At 48.8% G+C, this 17449-nt stretch overlaps 1 protein-coding gene across 7 annotated transcripts in view; it reads right to left on the bottom strand.

Annotated features, from left to right (window-relative positions):
* The window catches only part of TRAPPC9 (trafficking protein particle complex subunit 9), a 320362-nt gene that overhangs the window by 116358 nt on the left and 186555 nt on the right, over positions 1-17449 (bottom strand). For all 7 annotated transcript variants that reach the window (XM_088798934.1, XM_074316658.2, XM_088798935.1 and 4 more), the window contains one exon: positions 2623-2765. In XM_088798934.1, coding sequence (XP_088655060.1) covers positions 2623-2765 — 143 coding nt within the window. The remainder of the gene's footprint in view (positions 1-2622; positions 2766-17449) is intronic.

The raw sequence follows: 17449 nt of genomic DNA, 5'->3' as shown, positions 1-17449 counted from the left end.
TGAATTAAGTATTAGTTTTTCATATTCCATTTTCTCTTTTCCGGCTTATTATCCTTAAATGGTTGCTTGAGAGTTTATAACGTGCATCTTTAACTTATCACACTCTAACTACAAATAGTAGAACATTTGGATGTAAGTACGTCCATTTCCCCTTCTTTTCTCCTCCATTTCTGTGTGCTAATTTTTGTTGCACATTTTACTTCTGTATATGATATATGTACTACAAAATTAAATGCACATTTCTTCGTGAAACAGTCAATAGCTTTTTAAAGAAATTAAGAAGTGAGGAGAAATCTTTGATATTTTTTTCACTTATTGATGACTTCTGAGATCCGTCATTCGTTAATGTTGATGCAAATTCCCCTTTGGTATTATTTCTGCCTGAGGAGCTTTTATTGGGTGGATGGAACACAGGGTTAGTGCTCTAGCCACCTCTGAGCCCAGTGAATATATTGCATATAGCACCTGAAACACTGGAGGTGTTAGTTTAAAGGTTTAAGTGCTTTATTAGAAGTTCGAAGGACATACAGAGAAACCCCCAGGAGGACTGACCCACTCTGCCTTGGCATGCTCAGAAAAACTACAAAAATGGTAAAACAGATCATCAACGGTAAACAGACATTTTCCCAAAGGTTAAGTGAAGGAATGATAGTTCAAGAAAAAGACCTATTGTAGGAAAGGATGCGTGCAAAGGCTCACTCTCCTAGTGATGGTGAGAGGCGAGTGTGCCTCTTTCACAAGAGGTGTGGCGGGGGAGGCAGCATGGGGCTGAGCCGGAAGGGCGAGGACAGACTCTTAAGCACCGTGAATAGCACAGCGGGACTCTGAGCTTCCTGTCCTGAGCACTGGCGAAGGCTCTGAGCCAGACCGGGTGATGAGGAGCAGGACGGGAGGCAGAGGGCCTGAAGGCGGCTGTTTCCGGCGGCCCGAGGAAAGCCGTGCCGTGGAACGTGGAGGGCCGTCGGGACACATTTCATAGGTTCAAACCACAGGACCTGTGATCAATCGGACTTCACAGGAATGGAAAGGGAAGATGAGAAGGAATGAAATCGCAACCCCAAGAACAGAGAAAAGAAACAATGGAGGCCAAAAGAAAGCAGAGTGAGCTCAGCAGGCTGGGTGCTCCAGAGCCAAACGGCACTTCAGCCAGCCACCAGCCCTTCCAAGTGTGTGTCTGCATTTTTCTCATCTGAAATTGCCAGTTAGAGCTGCAGGGGCCATGACGTGGAAGCCAATATCAAGAGGGGCAAACAACCCAACTCAATGACAACCTGTGCTGCTTCGAAGAACGATTTATATGCAAGGTGGCAGCACAGACGAGGGGACGAGGAAGACAGCCCAGCCCACGACGGAGCAGACCCCATGCACAAACAGGCTGCTGGGGTGGTCCTGGCTGAAACTCCCGGGCAAGTGCTCTGCTGCTTTATACAAACTCCAGCCAAGGCCAGCCTCAGACAGAAAGGCGATGACCGCAGACTGGAAAGTGACAGATGATGACATGGGACGCTGAGAAGCCCAAGCTAAGCTATTCATTCTTGCTGAAGCCATTCTCCAATGGCTGGGAAGACAAACAGTCTTTCCCATAAACTAAAACTCTACTTATTATTTGGGGCCATATCACTTCAAAGGGAGTTTTAGATCAACATTAACACGGGCACAACACCCCTCTCCTCTCCTCAGCGGAGCAGAGAGCCCACAGGTGGAGGGGAGGCGGCGCCACAGGTGAGGTCTCTCCCAGGTTCTGGGCGACACAGCTAAGTGTGTCGCGACCGCTGCCTCCACCCTGCTGAGAATGAACAATACTAACCCACTCTGCCCCCTGAAATGCGAGGCATCACGGGGCATCAAAGGACGGAGTGCCTGTGGTGACCAGCTCCCGCTTTCCGAAGGCTTCTGGTGGCCTGAGCAGGAATCTGAGCAGCACAGGATCCAACTGGCTGGCGCTCCCCCCACCCCCAGCACTTTCAGCCCCCACAACTCCCAGTTCACTGGAGGTCAACGTTCTAGAGGAGAAATTATTCTCCCACCTTGGAGAAGGATACCTCTCACATCTCTGGCCACGTCTGAGTCTGAAGGAGACACACCATGTGATTTCCTTCCCCCGGAAGGAAGACCAGGCCTGGAGCAGTAGACAGGAGAGAAAGGCTCTGGGCGACCAGGGCTCCCTGGGCAGAAAGGACCGGGGCCCCAGACGGCTCCATGGAGTGGGGGTGTGAGATGCTGGGCAGCCTGGCCCCACACACACTCTCACTGGGCTGCCAGGAGTCACCGAGAAGGAGACGCTGGCCTCCTCCAGGAGCCCCTGCCAAGAGGGCGGCAGGACCAGCCATGCCAGGACCAGGCGCAGGGCCGCGTGCAGGCAGCACGCCGGCAGTGACACCGCCAACAAGCACGGCACAGTGTTAACGTATTGTCACAGCATGCCAGGAGGGGGGACGCCCGTTCACGCGCAGCCCGGGAGAGGGAGAGGCACCCCACACACTGCCCGAGTCCCAGGGAGGCCACACACGGGGCTCAGTGGCCTGGTCTGGACAGTAGGCGAGGTGGGTGCCAAGGTCAGAATTCCAAGCTGGACTGTGACACTGAGAGCAGGCCAGGGGTCACGGGGCAGAGGCCTGGTACCTGGTGGCCGGCAGAGTGCTGACCCGGGTGAAGAACACAGACGGCTCGACCTCCACGTGCAGCCCCAGGGACAGGCTCCTGTAATACCCTTCCACGTGGCCCGGGCCTCCGGAGTATTTGAAATTCAGGATTGCTTCCAGGGTCTACAAAGAGGAAAAGGTGGCGTTAGTGCTCCGCACACTGGGTCAGGCTGAAGACAACCCAGTGGCGACGTTATTAGCTCTGGGCAGCGCCCACCTGGGGACACCTGCCCCTCTCGCCTAGCATGCCGTGTCTACACCAGCACTTCTCAGCACGGATACGCAAATGAAAGGGCTCCAGTAGTATCCTGTGTTGGATACAACCACCATCCTCTTTCTGTCTCTGAATTTGATGACTCTAGGAGCGTTATATAAAGGGAATCATACAGTTTCCGTCCCTGTGTGGCTGGCTTATTTCACTGAGTAACACTGTCCTCAAGGTCCAGCATGCTGCAGCGTGCTGTCAGTACTTCCTTCCTTCCTTCCCGAGGCTGAGAAATATTCCATTGTGTGCACCGATCACGCTGTGTTTATCCCCCCACCTGCCCATGAACACCTGGGGTGCTTCCACCTTTGGGCTGTGAAGAAAGCTGCTGCTATAAACATGGGTATACAAGTATCTGCTCTGAGACCTACTGAAGTGGTTTCTCACTCGATTTGGATGTGCACTGTCCTACGGACTAGTGACATTCAGCCATCTTTTCACATGCTTACTGGCCATCTGTTATCGTCCTTGGAGAAACGTCTGCTCAAGTCCCTCCGTCCCACTGTGAGTACGCCCCTCCCACCCTTCCCCAGGGTGACTGCCACGCCTGTGTTCACAGGCTCCCTTCAACTGTTGTAGTTCCGCCTACAGAAGTGTCATTGTCACTCTTCCTTCATGACCTTCTCCAAGAAGACTTCTATTCCTGCTCACTTCAAAAGGGCTGCATGAGACACAGGTTTGTTTGTTTTTAAATTCTCAAGGATCCTATTTTGAAATCTCAGATTCTTTTCCCAAAGCACAAAGCACTGCCCCATCCTCTTCAAAGGACTGCTGGCTTCCTGTGGACATGTCTCACACTTTTTGAAAGCCCCCTTGCCATCAGCAGAAGGTGAGACCCCCACGGTCACACAGCCCAACAAGCCTTTCTGAATCCAAGTGACTCCGTTTGTGGGGTCTGCTCTTTGGTTCATCTTCTAACACTTCCTGGGGCTTCCTGAAGGCCAGGCCCTGTGCCCGGAACAAGACGTGTGAGCTGTGGTCCCTGATCTCGGAGAGCGCAGAAAACGCTGGGTGAATTAATGTCTGAGTAAATTAACTAAACAAATGAAGCCAGCCCCTCACCCGACACACACAGTAGCTTCACAAACTGCAGGTATACTGGTCAAGCAAAGGTCTGAACCGGCACAAAGGAATGGAGAAAGTGTATACAGCGGTCAAACCTGAGCAATTAAGATCTGTGTATTTTATGCCATGTTAACCATACCTCAACTTAAAATAAACCACAATGTTAAAAGTAGGGGGGTAAAAAATAAAAGAAACAGATTCCCAACAATGGCCTTGCAAAGATCAAACCTGTGAAGTAACAGAAATGTCACACTGGCTTTCTTCATTTTTTAAGGTAAATTTAAAAGTCCCTCCAGGGAGAGCTGTAGCAGAGGTCATCTGGGAAGTGAGCAAAAAATACGCAGAGACAGACAACTGTCGGGTACCACATAACAAAGAGCAAATAGTCTGTGTTCCAATTTTCTTGGAATGGCTGTTTCTTGGCTCTATAGAGAACCAAGGAAAAGATATAATTATGGGGGAAATGTGTGTCTAATTTATGAAAATCAAGCACAGAAAAGCTTTTGTGAAATGATAGAGTATTACTGCCTTTCTTCTTTGATTAAGAAAACAGCCTCCTCAGCTGCATAAAATTAGAATAGTTTAATAAAACCGTAAAGTGGGCTGATAAGGCAAAAGACACAGAATGTTCAAGCTTTGCAATCCCAATGCAAGGAGAAGTAGTGCGCTGCTCTGCCACAAGTCTTTCCTTCCTCAGAGGATGCTGCAGTCCTGCTTTGAGAGAAGACTGTTACCAAAATCAGTACTGGGAAAGCAACTACAGAAAACAATGATTTTCTAGGCATACAGCTGGTTGGTCAAACTAAAATGAAAAGTCTTTCGGTGGCTACCTTTTATTGAGCACCTACTAAGTGCCAAATTCTAGGCTAAATGATCTATACACGTTGACTCTAATATTCTCAAGAGCCCTACAAGGAAAGCCCTGTTTTCACAAACCAGGTTCGGAGCAGTTGGTTTGTGAAAACAGGGATGTGACTGGTCCAGGCCACACACCCAGGAAGCAGCACATCCAGGATTTGAACAGAGCTACATGGCTCCACAGCCTTCTCTCCTGCCATTCATGCAAACTGTTCGGAAAAGCATTCACACGCTCTTCGAATCATTCACTCACTGACGCTGGAGGGATGTCTACCACATGGTGAGGGGCACCACCCCTGCGGGGCTCATGTCTAGTCAAAGCCATAAGCCCAGCGACATTCAATATAAACTGTGATACATCACAGAGAAGTGTCGTCGGGCATATGAGGATACAGGAGAAGAAGGACTGTGTGTGCCTGGTGGGCAGGAGGTGAACAGAAAGGAACAACAACCCAGCCAGGGAGACGGGATTAGGCAACTATTAAATTAAAAATGGACACAGAATAGAGAAACATCAATTAAACTGCAACTTAGTTCTTGCAAATATGGATGAAAGTGACAATCCTCCAAGTTAGGCTAATCAGGAAAGAAGAGAAACTACCAACGTCAAGAACGGAAATGAGTATCAGTACAGACCCGTATGCATTCAAAGGATAACAAAGGAATAATGGAAACAATTTAGTGTCAGTAGATCCAACAACTTTGATAAATTGGACACAGTAACAAATGGAACCAAGAAGAAACAGAAACCCTGAAAAGCCCTATGGCAATTGAAGATATTGAATTCATAATTAACACCACCCTCCTAAAAGAAGCCCCGAGCTCAGACGGTTTCCCAGTTGTATTCTAGCAAGCCTTCATGTTAGAGATAACACCGTTTTACACAAACATCTCCAGAAAATAGAGGAAAGGCCACTGTTAACCAAAGATCAAAATCAGATAGAGTTTACATGGGAAAAAACAACTACAGGCCCATATTCCTCATGAATTTAGATGTAAAAACCCTTAACAAAATATTAAATTCAATATTCTATAAAATGGACAATACATCATGACAAATAAGTTTATCTCAACAATGCAAGGTTGGTTTAACATCAGAAAACCAACGTCACTCATGACATGAAAAGACTATTAACCGACAAAAAAAGAAAAGCCACCTGATCATGTCAACAGTTTCAAAAAAGGCAGGTGACAAAACTCAAAACCCACGTATGATTTCTTTAAAAACTTCAGCAAACTAGGCATAGAATGGAACGACCTCAATCTATAAAGTGCACCCATGAAAGACTTGCAGTTGAAACCATATTTAAGGGCAAATGGAGTGTTTTGCCCCCACAACCCCAAAGTGAGGCAAGGACAGAGCTGTCATTACCTCCATCAACACGCATATGAGGTGTCAGCAAGTTCAATAAGGCAAGAGAAAGAAAGTGAACCGCGTACGTGCTGGAAAGGAAGAAGTAAAACTGTCCAGAGACGACACATCATGTACGAAAAGAAAAAAAAAAAACCCTGAGGAGTCTCCCAGAACGCTCAGAAATTGCTGGTGGTATGTAAAATAGTACAATCACTTTAGGGGGGAAAAACAGGCAGGCAGTTCCTTATAAATTTAAATATTTATATATTATAAAATTAATATATTATTCAGCCACGAAACTCCTACCAAGAAAAATAAAAACATGCATCCACATAAAGACATGTATGTAAATGTCCAGGGAAACTTCCTTCAGAACAATCCCAAGTGGGAAATAACCTCCATGTCCAAGAAGAGATAGGTGGCTCGATAAACTGCAGTGTATCCATAAAACAGGCTGCTACTCAGCGACCAAAGGCAACGACAGATACAACACGGAGGAATCTCAGACACATTTTTATGAGCGAAAGAGGCAGTCCGTACTGCATGCTCGCCTGCATGTGAGAGGCTAGGAAAGGTCAGTCTGCAGTGACAAACAGCAGATCGGTAGTTGCCTGGAGTTGGGGGCAAGAAAAGACTGGCTGACAAGGGGTCAGGAAACCGTGAGGAGGACTGAGAATATTCTCTGTCTTGATGGTGGCGGTGGTTACATGAGGGCCTGCATTTGTCAAAACTCATCGAACTACACGTTAATGTGGCTGCAGTTCATAGGATGCAAATTACACTCAATAAAGTTGATTTCAGACATCGATCCTGACCAGTAATCATCACACAATCACTTGCAAACGTCTGAGTCACAGTGGGGGCCACACTGATGAGGGACATCTGAGGATGGACGTGGGGCCTCAGGCGTCCCAGGCTCTGCAGGGGATTCATGAAAGCGAGCTCACCGTGTTTCCCCGAAAATAAGACCTAGATGGACAATCCGCTCTAATGCGTCTTTAGGAGCAAACATTAATATAAGACCCGGTATTATATTATGTTATATCATATTATATTATATTAAAGATCTGGCCTTATAGTAAAATAAGACCAGGTCTTATATTAATTTTTGCTCCAAAAGACACATTAGAGCTGATGGTCCAGGTAGCTCCTATTTTCGGGGAAACACGGTATGATTTACTGTATCTAAAACTTCACCTGACCTTGGAAGTCTCAGCCCTTCTCTAGAGCTCGGGAGCCTCAACTGTAAAATCAGGAGTTGTGCCAGATATCGCCTGAGGTTCTTATAAATTTCCATGTGGCTTGTTACTGTTCATTTGGTATTACTAATCTAATGTTCCACGGCTCCTAATCTGAGGCTCTTGCCAGAGAAAAACAATCACCTAATATAGTATCCTAACTAATTTGTATGTCTAAGAAATAGATCTCTAATTTTTGAAGACCCCAATGGGACCTTTCACCACAAATTTCCTTTTGCTCTATTTCTGTGACGTGACATAAGATTAATAGCTGTGATGTGACTCACTTAGTAAGTCAAACATTCAGGACCAGAGGTCCCAGCTGGGGCTCATTCCCCAAGAGACCAGCCCTATGGTTTACTTAAGGTGGATAAAACATACAAATGAAAGCCATACCATTACTTTCCAGTTAATTAACACTTTCGGGCAAAGTCTTTCTTCAGTGCTAATTATGCCTGAAAGATGCCAAGTGACTACAAATTAAATGGTACATCCACAGTGTTGCAGGAGTGGGTTTGCACAGCACCAGCCATCCAAACAGCTCGTATTCACGAGACCCAGAGGTCTCTCGTCGGCTGAGAACCGTTAGGACACTAGGTCCAGATGGAGGGGATGTGGCTGCTAAAAGGCCACATCCAAAATCTGACTTTTGGCATCAAGAAATGCAGCCATTGTCATGTCTCTCTCCCTCTCTCCCTCTCCCTCCCCATCTCGCTCTCTCTGTGTAGAATATATTCCTATCATTTGACCATTTTTTTTATTGACTTGTCAGTCTTTTTTCTCCCAGATCTCTTGGTTTTATATATTAAGGAAATTACTCCTTGCCTGGGATATAAATTGCAAATATTTTTCACAGTTGGACACTGTCTTTAGCTTTGTTTATGATGCTTGATGCCTTGAAGAACTTTCTAATTTTCTTCCAGTTAATGCATCAATCTTTTATGTCTCTTGCACTTTTACAGCTCCTGAATCATGGTTGGAAACACCCTCCACACTCCAAAGTTATATAATATGATTTGTCCCTGTTTTCTTCTACTACTTTAAAGCTTATCTTTTAAACTTTTAATTTCAGTACTATCTCAAATTGACAAAAAAGTTGAAAGCACAAAAAAACCTTCCCATTACCCAATTCAAAATATGTTCATGGTTTGTCCCATTATTTTATAATTCTCTGTCAGTCTCTCTCAGAGATAGACAGATGATAGATAGATAGATAGATAGATAGATAGATAGATAGATAGATAGACAGACAGACAGATAGAAAGCAGACAGATAGATGTAAGATGGTGTCCACAGTTTCTCCATTGTTTAGTTCCATTTTCCCTTAGCAATCAGTAAGTAATTTGTGCTGCGATTCCTTGAGAATTGGTAGAGACCCGATTCTTCACTCAACGTGCACCCACTGGTTTTAGCACCCGTTGATAATTTTCCAACAGCATCATTCAGTCCATGTTTAGTAGTTGCCAATCTACCATAAGAAAGAGGATTTTCTTCCCCCACTTATTTATGTGGTTGTTAATATCCACACGGATTCACGGATTCTCCTCTTATTCACTGGGTTGTAATCTGTTATTGTCATCATTCACGTTGCCCCAGACGCGGCACCGTTCAAGCTGCTGTGCTCTGACCGCCCTCCGCACTCTTTCAGCACGTCCTCACTTTATGGAACAACAGGATATTCCAGGGTCCCCTTATATTTTCCCTGCCCTGGAAATTAGCCATTTCTCTGAAGAGGACTGGATTGTTTTGGTGGGAACGATAAGAATTGGGTGTTAGATGCGCTCGTGGCTGCTAAGATGCTCTCTCCCTTACTTCAAGGTTTTTTCAGTGAACATACCTGAGAAATAGGTATAGTAAGTCCTCACTTAAAGTCGCAGAACCTATCGATGTTAAGTGAAACGATGTATAAAGAAACCAGTTTTACCACAGGACAATTGATATACACGAGGGTCAAGTTCCTGGAGAGCTCACCAACATTGTAACCAAACAACGCTGCAGAAAACAATGTTATCTGAGGACCCGCTGTGTGTGTATGTATGTGTCTGCCTGGATATGCATACAAACTCTATGTTGATACCTATTTCTAACTCTCTTTACGTACAGATAATGGATATATAGGTATATATCTGGAAAAGGATATAGAAATATATCACAGACAGTTCATAGTGATATCTCAAGTTCCAAACTTGTACTATAAGATTCATTCTAATTTTCCCCTATCAACCTTCTCTAATTGTGAGGAAGGTACCTTCCATCATCCTCAATATATTTACTCAATTGCTCACACGTAAAACACACAGAACATGGTTTCATCATTGCTAATACGTACTATTACAAAAAGCAAATCTGACTAGAGTTCAGTATTTGTTAGTATTTTCTTTTTGGTGTGAGCTAAACTTTACATGCAGTGAAAGCATACAGCCAAGTATACAATTCAGTGAGTTTTGGTAACTATTAGCCTAATAAAAATACAGAACTCTTCCATAACCAGGAAAGCTGTGTCCCCTCCTAATCAAAGACACACACTTCCATGAACAACCACTTTTCTGAAACTTTTCACCACGGATTAGATTTGCCTTTTCTTGACTTTCACGTAAATGGAATCATACAGTATGATCTTATAGCTGACTTCCTTAATGCAACGCGATGTTCACGGTCCAGCCATGTTGTTGTATGTATATGGATACAAACTGTGACGCGATATACAGTTGGTTTTTTCATTGCTCAGTTGTATTCCATTGTCTAAATATACAATAATCTGTTTATTTTCCAATTGAGATTGGTTTCCAATTTGAGGATATTAAAAATCAAGTTACTATAAACAAATTGTTGTGCATGTTTTTTTGCAGATATGTTTTATTTCTCTTGGAGAAATAGGAATAGAACTGCTGGGTCATTAAGGCAGATACATATTTAACTTAAGGAGAATCTGCAGGTTTCCATAGTGGGTTTACCATGTTACACTCCCACCAACAATGTGAGCGAGTTCCAGGTGCCCCACGTCCTTGCCAACCTCAGCTGCTGTCAATTGTATCACATTACAGTCATTCTAGTGGACGTGTATGTACCTCACTGTGGAACGAATTTGCGTTTCTAAATGGCCATGTCCTATTCACGCCTGGGTTACCAAGAGTCATACGGAGAACATCTCCAGTGAATAAAAACAAACAGGACGTGCGTGGGTCGCACACCCTGGGTGGGCTACAGAACATTATAAAAGCCAGCACAGGCGGCCTGTCCTCAGGCATCAACACCCGGTATCGGGCACGACAGTGGCCAGAGGGGAAGCCAAGCATAAACTCTACGCAAGGAGAGAGGGAGTTGGGCAAAACAGTCCTGGCAGGAAATGTGATGTGCCAGGACCTGCTCACTCTCTCAGATCCCTGTGGCCAGACGGTTCCCACCTTCAGGGTCAGGGAGAGGCACCCTCCTCCTGGGGGGCAGGCCGTGTCTTGTGCTCCCCTTCACAGGACACGAGTGGGGGCCTTGGAAAGGGCCTGTCCTCACCCTGACTGAGGGTCCACAAAGGCAGGAGTCCCAGCGTTTCACCATTAAGCCCTGGTGCCTGGTACTCAGAGACAGCTCAGCATGGAGGTGTGGAAGGGAGAAAGAGCTCAAATCCATCTCTTAGAACCCTGGCCCAATGCCGAGGGAGCTGTACGATCGGGTCCAATGTCAGAATGTGACAAGTCTGTCTCCGATCTCATTAGCTCTAACATCTCCCTCACACTGCTGCATCTTCACAAAGTCCCTAGAGGGTTCCAGTGCAGGGGTGGACTCCCAGTCAAGCCCACTTTCACTGTACGCTGCCCCTCTGACAGGCGTGGGGCCATGGGGTCTGTTAACCAGGGCTGAAAACATGGAGCTCATTTACGCAAGTGGCTGAGATGCAATTATGGCTTTACTCAAGAGAGGTATAAGAGTCAGAAAGGCTTAATTCCGAGAAGGAAGGATACTTTCTTGTTAATGACGTTTGAGTAAGTAGCCAGGTTCTTGTTTTGGGGAGCTATAGGCACACACACATACACACACACACCAAAAACAAACAAACAAACAAACAAACAAAAGGTGGGACAATTTGTACTATACTAAGTGCTTCCTTGATTTACGTGATTTTAAAAAACACAGAATAATTTAATGTGCCCAATAGTTAAAATGCCAGCTGTATTTAAATTCAAAACGTGTACCCCAGTCATTAAACCATGAAATGCATTTCACTTCTCCTCCCCTAACTTTCATTTCCATGTTTTGACAAAAGACTCAATGTAAGGATGCCTGTGCCTCTGGAAGGTTCCGAGTAGAGGCTGTCTGATCCACTCTGCTCAGTAAATGGCTGCACCTTTCTCTGTGGTGCCTGCCACGTCCCTAAGACCTGATGGGGAAGGTTGGGATGTGTGAGGCATCTGTTCTAACTGGGACTGCTCTGAACTCTGGAAAAGATCCTTCACTGATCTCTCCATTGACCTTGCCTCGGGTCACCCAGCCCCAGCACAGAGGGAGGGGAAGCGAGGAGGCGGCCAGGACTGCAAGCAGCCAGGTCAGACGGGCCCGCATTCCACAGGCTGCCCCGTGAAGGCGACGTGGACGTGGCTCCGCTCTCAAGCTGCCGCGTGAGCAGAGGCTGGCGGCCTGCAGGGTAATTCTGAGCAGACTGAGAGAACGAGGACCTGGGGTTTAACGAGCGGCGTCAGTCAGTTCCTTCTGTTTCCACGTGGAGAACACCTCACTTCCTAACAAAGACCGAGGCAGGTGCTGGGCATCTGGGGAGATGAACCCAACAGAGCCCTGGCAGGAAGGACGGGCCACCCGGCCCCACCGCTGTGCGATCGACCACGTTCCCCCACTCGCTCCTCCACCAGGCACTGGCTCTGAGTCAATATTGTTCTGTTTAACCAAGAAAAATGCAAAGCAGTTACCGCCAAGACTATGATCTGAGCTGAGTTCATATTCTAGCAGTACAGGCTTTCCAGAGAGCCGTTGTCCTTCTCAAAAGAATGGTGGAATTTTAACCAGAAGGAAGAGAAATTTGGGGATTGTTTTACACAAATGTGAGCCTGGTTATATGTGCCCATCCCACAGCAGGTGTCACAGCTGTCCGTGATGTGGGGACGCAGGGCGCCCACTGACAGGGGCAGGCCCAGGCTCAGGAAGGTCCGTACCTACGGCTCGGGCCTCGCAGGAAAGTTTGCCCATGTCTGAAGCCCAGATGCAAGTTCTGACTCCCGTGTGTGCCCTTCACACTGACCTGCACTGCCCAGCATTGTGTGTCACGGGCACAGGCAGAGCCACCGAACCCATTGCTTGCAAAGCACCTCCCTAGGTGTCACCTCATGTGAGCCCGTGTGTGTCATGGACAGGAAAGATGCCTGTTCACAGAGGAGGAGACTGAGGCTTAGAAAGCTGAAGTGACCGACCCAAAGTCATTAAGCCAGTAGAAGACAGGATCCCACGTGAGGGCAGCCGGGCCCAGGCCCTGCCTGGACAACAACGCTGGTGGGAGGTCTGGCTCGGTCCCGAGCCCCTGTGTTTCTCCTACTCCCAGGTCTGGTCAGTTCGTCTGCATCACCCCCTCCTGGTGTCAGCTGTCTTTCTAACCTGTGTCCTGAACACAGTAGGAATTCCAGAAATGTTTACCAAAAGGAAAGGATGAAGGAGGGAGGTGGAAGGGAGGCATAGCTACAGGTTTGGTGACAAACCCCACCCAAGCTGTGTGGCACAGTCACAGCTCCATGCCCGCATTCCCCTTGATTACAGAATTCGTCTCATCACTTTTATTTCGTACTAAAAAGATTCCTACAGAACATCCAGCCCAACTCTCATTAGGGGTATGGAAACTGAGACGCTGAGGAGTCAACTCCCCAAGGTCACTGCAGCGATGACGGGCGGGGCCGCGGCTCACACCCGACTGGGAACTGTTGGCCCCGAGTCTGTCCTGCTGCACAGGCTCCCAGCACTTCCCGCAAGGAGTCCCGTCATCTGACTTAAGGGTGCCCTTCCTGAGTGAAGAGGAAAATCAGCAGCTCCCACCAGCCTCGCCACTTTGCCAAAGGAAGTGGAGGTCTCGAAGGTTCCTGTACTGCCTGCGGGCTCCTGTCCTTTCCATGAGGGCGGTGTGGAGGGCACACAAAGCGGGTGGCCCCCACGTGGGAAGGGACAGCCTCCATGAGACCTGACACTTCCCACCAAGCCTGTCATCAAGCGTGAGGATGAATTTGACGGCGCCTCCTGCAGAGACCCCCAGAGTATTTCTTCAACAGCCAGGAAGCAGGCAGACGATTCCTAATTGTGTTTTCTTCCCATTGGCTCATCAATCTTGAAAACGAGCTCACATCCAGGTGGGAGAGGAGAAGAAGGGCAGCAGCTTGTTCCACCTGCAAACCCTGGGGGTTACCAGAACCCTCAAAACACTGAGGAAAGGAACGCTTGCGGGAAGTGGGGGAGGAGCCAGGGAGCAATCACCACTGACCCACGGTACCCGGGCACGTCACACCATCACACCTCCCGGGACGGCCACATCCCACCACACCCCGGGCACGTCACACCTCCCGGGACGGGCACGTCACACCTCCCGGGACGGCCATGTCCCACTGCACCCTGGGCACGTCACACCTCCTGGGACGGGCACGTCACACCTCCCGGGACGGCCACGTCCCACTGCACCCCGGGCACGTCACACCTCCTGGGACGGCCACGTCCCACTGCACCCCAGGCACGTCACACCTCCCGGGATGGCCACATCCCACCGCACCCAGGCACGTCACACCTCCCGGGATGGCCACCTCCCACTGTGTCCAGGGCGTGTCACACCTCCCGGGCCGGCCATGGCCACAAGAGAGTGGGCGGCACTGTGCGTGAGCTTTTGTATTTCTAAGCACACAGCTTTTGGCCAATGTGCCAGCCTACATGGCATGTCTGCCCCCAATCTCTGGGATAATGCCCCGCTTGGTTGCAGAAGGCTCATGGGTCAGCCCTTGAATGAGTGGAGATCAAAATCAGTCAGTGAAGATGGAAAATTAATTTCCTTTTCTCCAGCTTCTCTGAATCTTTTCTATATAAGGCGCAGGGCCTGGGGTATCTCTGTCGTGTCACTTACAGCCGGTTCCAAAATGCCTTCCCTATAAACATTCACGGGGCTCAGTGTCAACTCAGGAGACTATGAGGAGACTCTAATCCCCCTGACGAAGCCCCTTGGAAACCCCGTCCCCTGCCTCTCCTTTCTCTCTGTCAGAACACTGCCCCTGCCTCTTCAACCCCATTCACCTGGCTCCCTGTGTGAAAGCTTCCTCGACTGATCTTTCATTCATTCATTTGTCCACTCGTTTGTTCGCGCAGCCTCTCCAGCCCACTGGACACCTCCACCCAGCTGGGCACCAGGACACAGACAGACGTGCAGGGCCTGGAGCGGGTCCTCCCGGTACCGCAGGGGAAACTTCACAAAGCCCGGCAGGAAGGACCGTGGTGGGAACATGCAGGACGCACGGGTCACTGTGGGAAAGAACTTCAGGCAAATGGAACAGCATGTGGAAAAGAAAGCAACCACAGGATGCCTTGTTCAGGGAGCTGCAGGGAATTCCATGGAGGCTTCTGGCCGGTGCCCGACGAGGGACAGAAGGAACAAGAGGTAGGAATGGAGACGGGAGAGGCAGGCAGAGGACAGGGATGGAGGGCCTCAAGCTCTGCCGCGTACTAATAACTCCTGGACGGGTTTTGTTCTTTTTGCAGTTGTAAGTCCACGGTGGCGAGGCATAACTTCCATAGGTCCTACCTCTGTAAGTGTCAAGTTCAATGAGTTTTGATAAACGAATACTTACATAACTGACACAGCAAAAAAGATAAACCTTCTCATCACCCCCTGAAAGTGCCGTCCCGTCCCTGTGCCATCAGTTCACTGCACCCCCCACCCCAGAAAACAGAGATCTGCTTCCTGTTGTTACAGACGAGCCATTTGTTCTAGACTCCGCAGAAATGGAATCACACAGGACGAGCTTTCTGTGTGTCTGGCATCGATTGCTCGGCCTCATGTTTCGGGATTCGTCCGTGTCTTTGGGTGGACGCAGCTCGGTCCTTGTTACTGCCGGGAGCATTGCACCACCTACCCCACGACTGCCTTCCCTGTGCTCAGACGCAGGGCTGATTTCCCACTTGGGCCACTTCCAGGTAAAGCTGCAATGCCCATTGAAGAGTCAGTCTTGTGCAGACGCAGTTTTCATGGCTCCAGGTAAGTACCAAGGAGCGGGAGAGCTGTGCTGGCCCACAGCCGGGTTTCACTCTGAGGAAGCCGCCAGCAGTGCTCCGAAGAGGCTGTGCCATTTTACAGGGTCACCAGGACACGTGCGTCGCGCTCACTTCACTCCTCACTGGTCTCCCAGTGCGGGGACTGGGCAGTGTCTAGCTGTGATTTGGGCTGGAATTCCGCTGAACAATCAGGACCGTGACATTCTCACACACGCTGGCCATCCATACACCTTCTTTCATTTTGTCAGTCTTGCACACCTTGAACTGTGTTGTCTTATTATCGAGTTATAATATTTCTTTCTATATTCTAGAAACAACTCCAGTTGTATTTTCAGCAATGAAAGTTCCCTTGTGTTCTTTTCTTCCATTTCTTTGCCCATTACGTGTACATTTCTCCTTCTCTCCTTGAGCACGGTTCCAGTAACGTGTCACAGCCTGTGTGTGCTAATGGCGTCTCATCCTTATCATTTCTGAGTCCGTTGCAGTTAACGGAAGGCTGTGCAGTATGCTTTCTGTTCTCCTGCTTCTTTTACAGGACTGTGCGAGTTTTGTGCTGCTGAATGTCTCAATTCCTCTGGTCTTCCTCTAAAGACTGTTGGAAGGGGGTTCCGACTGGCAGTTAAGGCCCCTGAGGATCAGCTTGTTCCTGGGGAGGCGTGTTTTTCTGCCCTAAAGGGTGAGTCCAGAGCGGGCTTCTAGAGCTAGGCTGGGGCTCCGACGGCAGGTGACCGTCTGCGATCTCAACCTCAGAGGCCTCACGTGTACCCCCAGGTGTCTCCACTCGGGCTGTCAGAACGCGAGTGTCCACCAGCCACGCCCGAGCTCTTGGAACTGTCCGGCTCCCACTCACCACTGGGTTTCCGCCCCCACGTGCGCGGCTCAGGAAGCAGCGATGAGTTCAAGATGGCCCCTGTGCGGCTGCTGGGGCTGCCTCTTGGCGAGCTTCTCCTTCCAGTACAGTCTCAGCCAGCTCAGCCCTCCTGAACGCTGGCCTCCTTCCCCTCAGCTCAGCATAAGCGCCACGCTTTGCTTGCAGCCCTTCTCCCAATGGACCTTGGCCGAGAGCCCAGGCAGCCACAGGCCTCGCCTCATTTGTTTCTCTTCTCGGTGATCACAGTGCTGCGCTGCTTTTCTGTTTTCTTTCCTATAATCTGACAACTGTTATTTAAATCATTTTCCCCAAGTTTCTAGTGGTTGACAGCAGGAGAACAAGAGTGTCACTCCAAGGCAGACGGGGACGTTCACCTGGTGAGATTTTCAGAAACCTCGATGCACAGGCCACATTCCAGATCCACCGAATCGGAATTTCGGGGGCTGATCCCAGGGACCAGAGGCCTCCCGGTGACCCCAATCTTCGGCGAGTTTGAGAAACAGGACTTTAAGAGATGGGGGTCCATGTCACAGGCCAGCACCTCCATCACCTGGGGGGGCTACACAGACCCCCACCTCAGACTCTCCTCAGTAGGTCTGGCGTGGGACCCAGGCAGCTTTTATTACCCCCACATAACTCTAATCTAACGTGAAGTCAGAAGCGAGAAACAGATCTATAGGCACTGGGAAGCCACTGAGAGATTTCAAAACCAGCGAGGCCGCCCTCTGGTTTCATAGTGCAGGTGGGTAATTCCTTGATTTACAATATCCCCTGGCTCACGGAAGGGGGCAAGCTGCCCACGGGAAGGCTGCCATTTCCCAAGACTGTGCAGCAGCCTATTTCATCCCCTCCTGCAGCTCTCCAGCCCTCCCACCTCAGCTCTAGGCTGCACCTTGGCCCTGAAATGTGCAGACACTGCCC

This window comes from Rhinolophus sinicus, chromosome 6, assembly GCF_057876585.1.
Source record: "Rhinolophus sinicus isolate RSI-liver-muscle chromosome 6, RSI-T2T, whole genome shotgun sequence".
Lineage (NCBI taxonomy): Eukaryota > Metazoa > Chordata > Mammalia > Chiroptera > Rhinolophidae > Rhinolophus > Rhinolophus sinicus.
The sequence above is the reverse complement of the archived record's forward strand: the minus strand, read 5'-3'. Positions and strand labels throughout refer to the sequence as shown.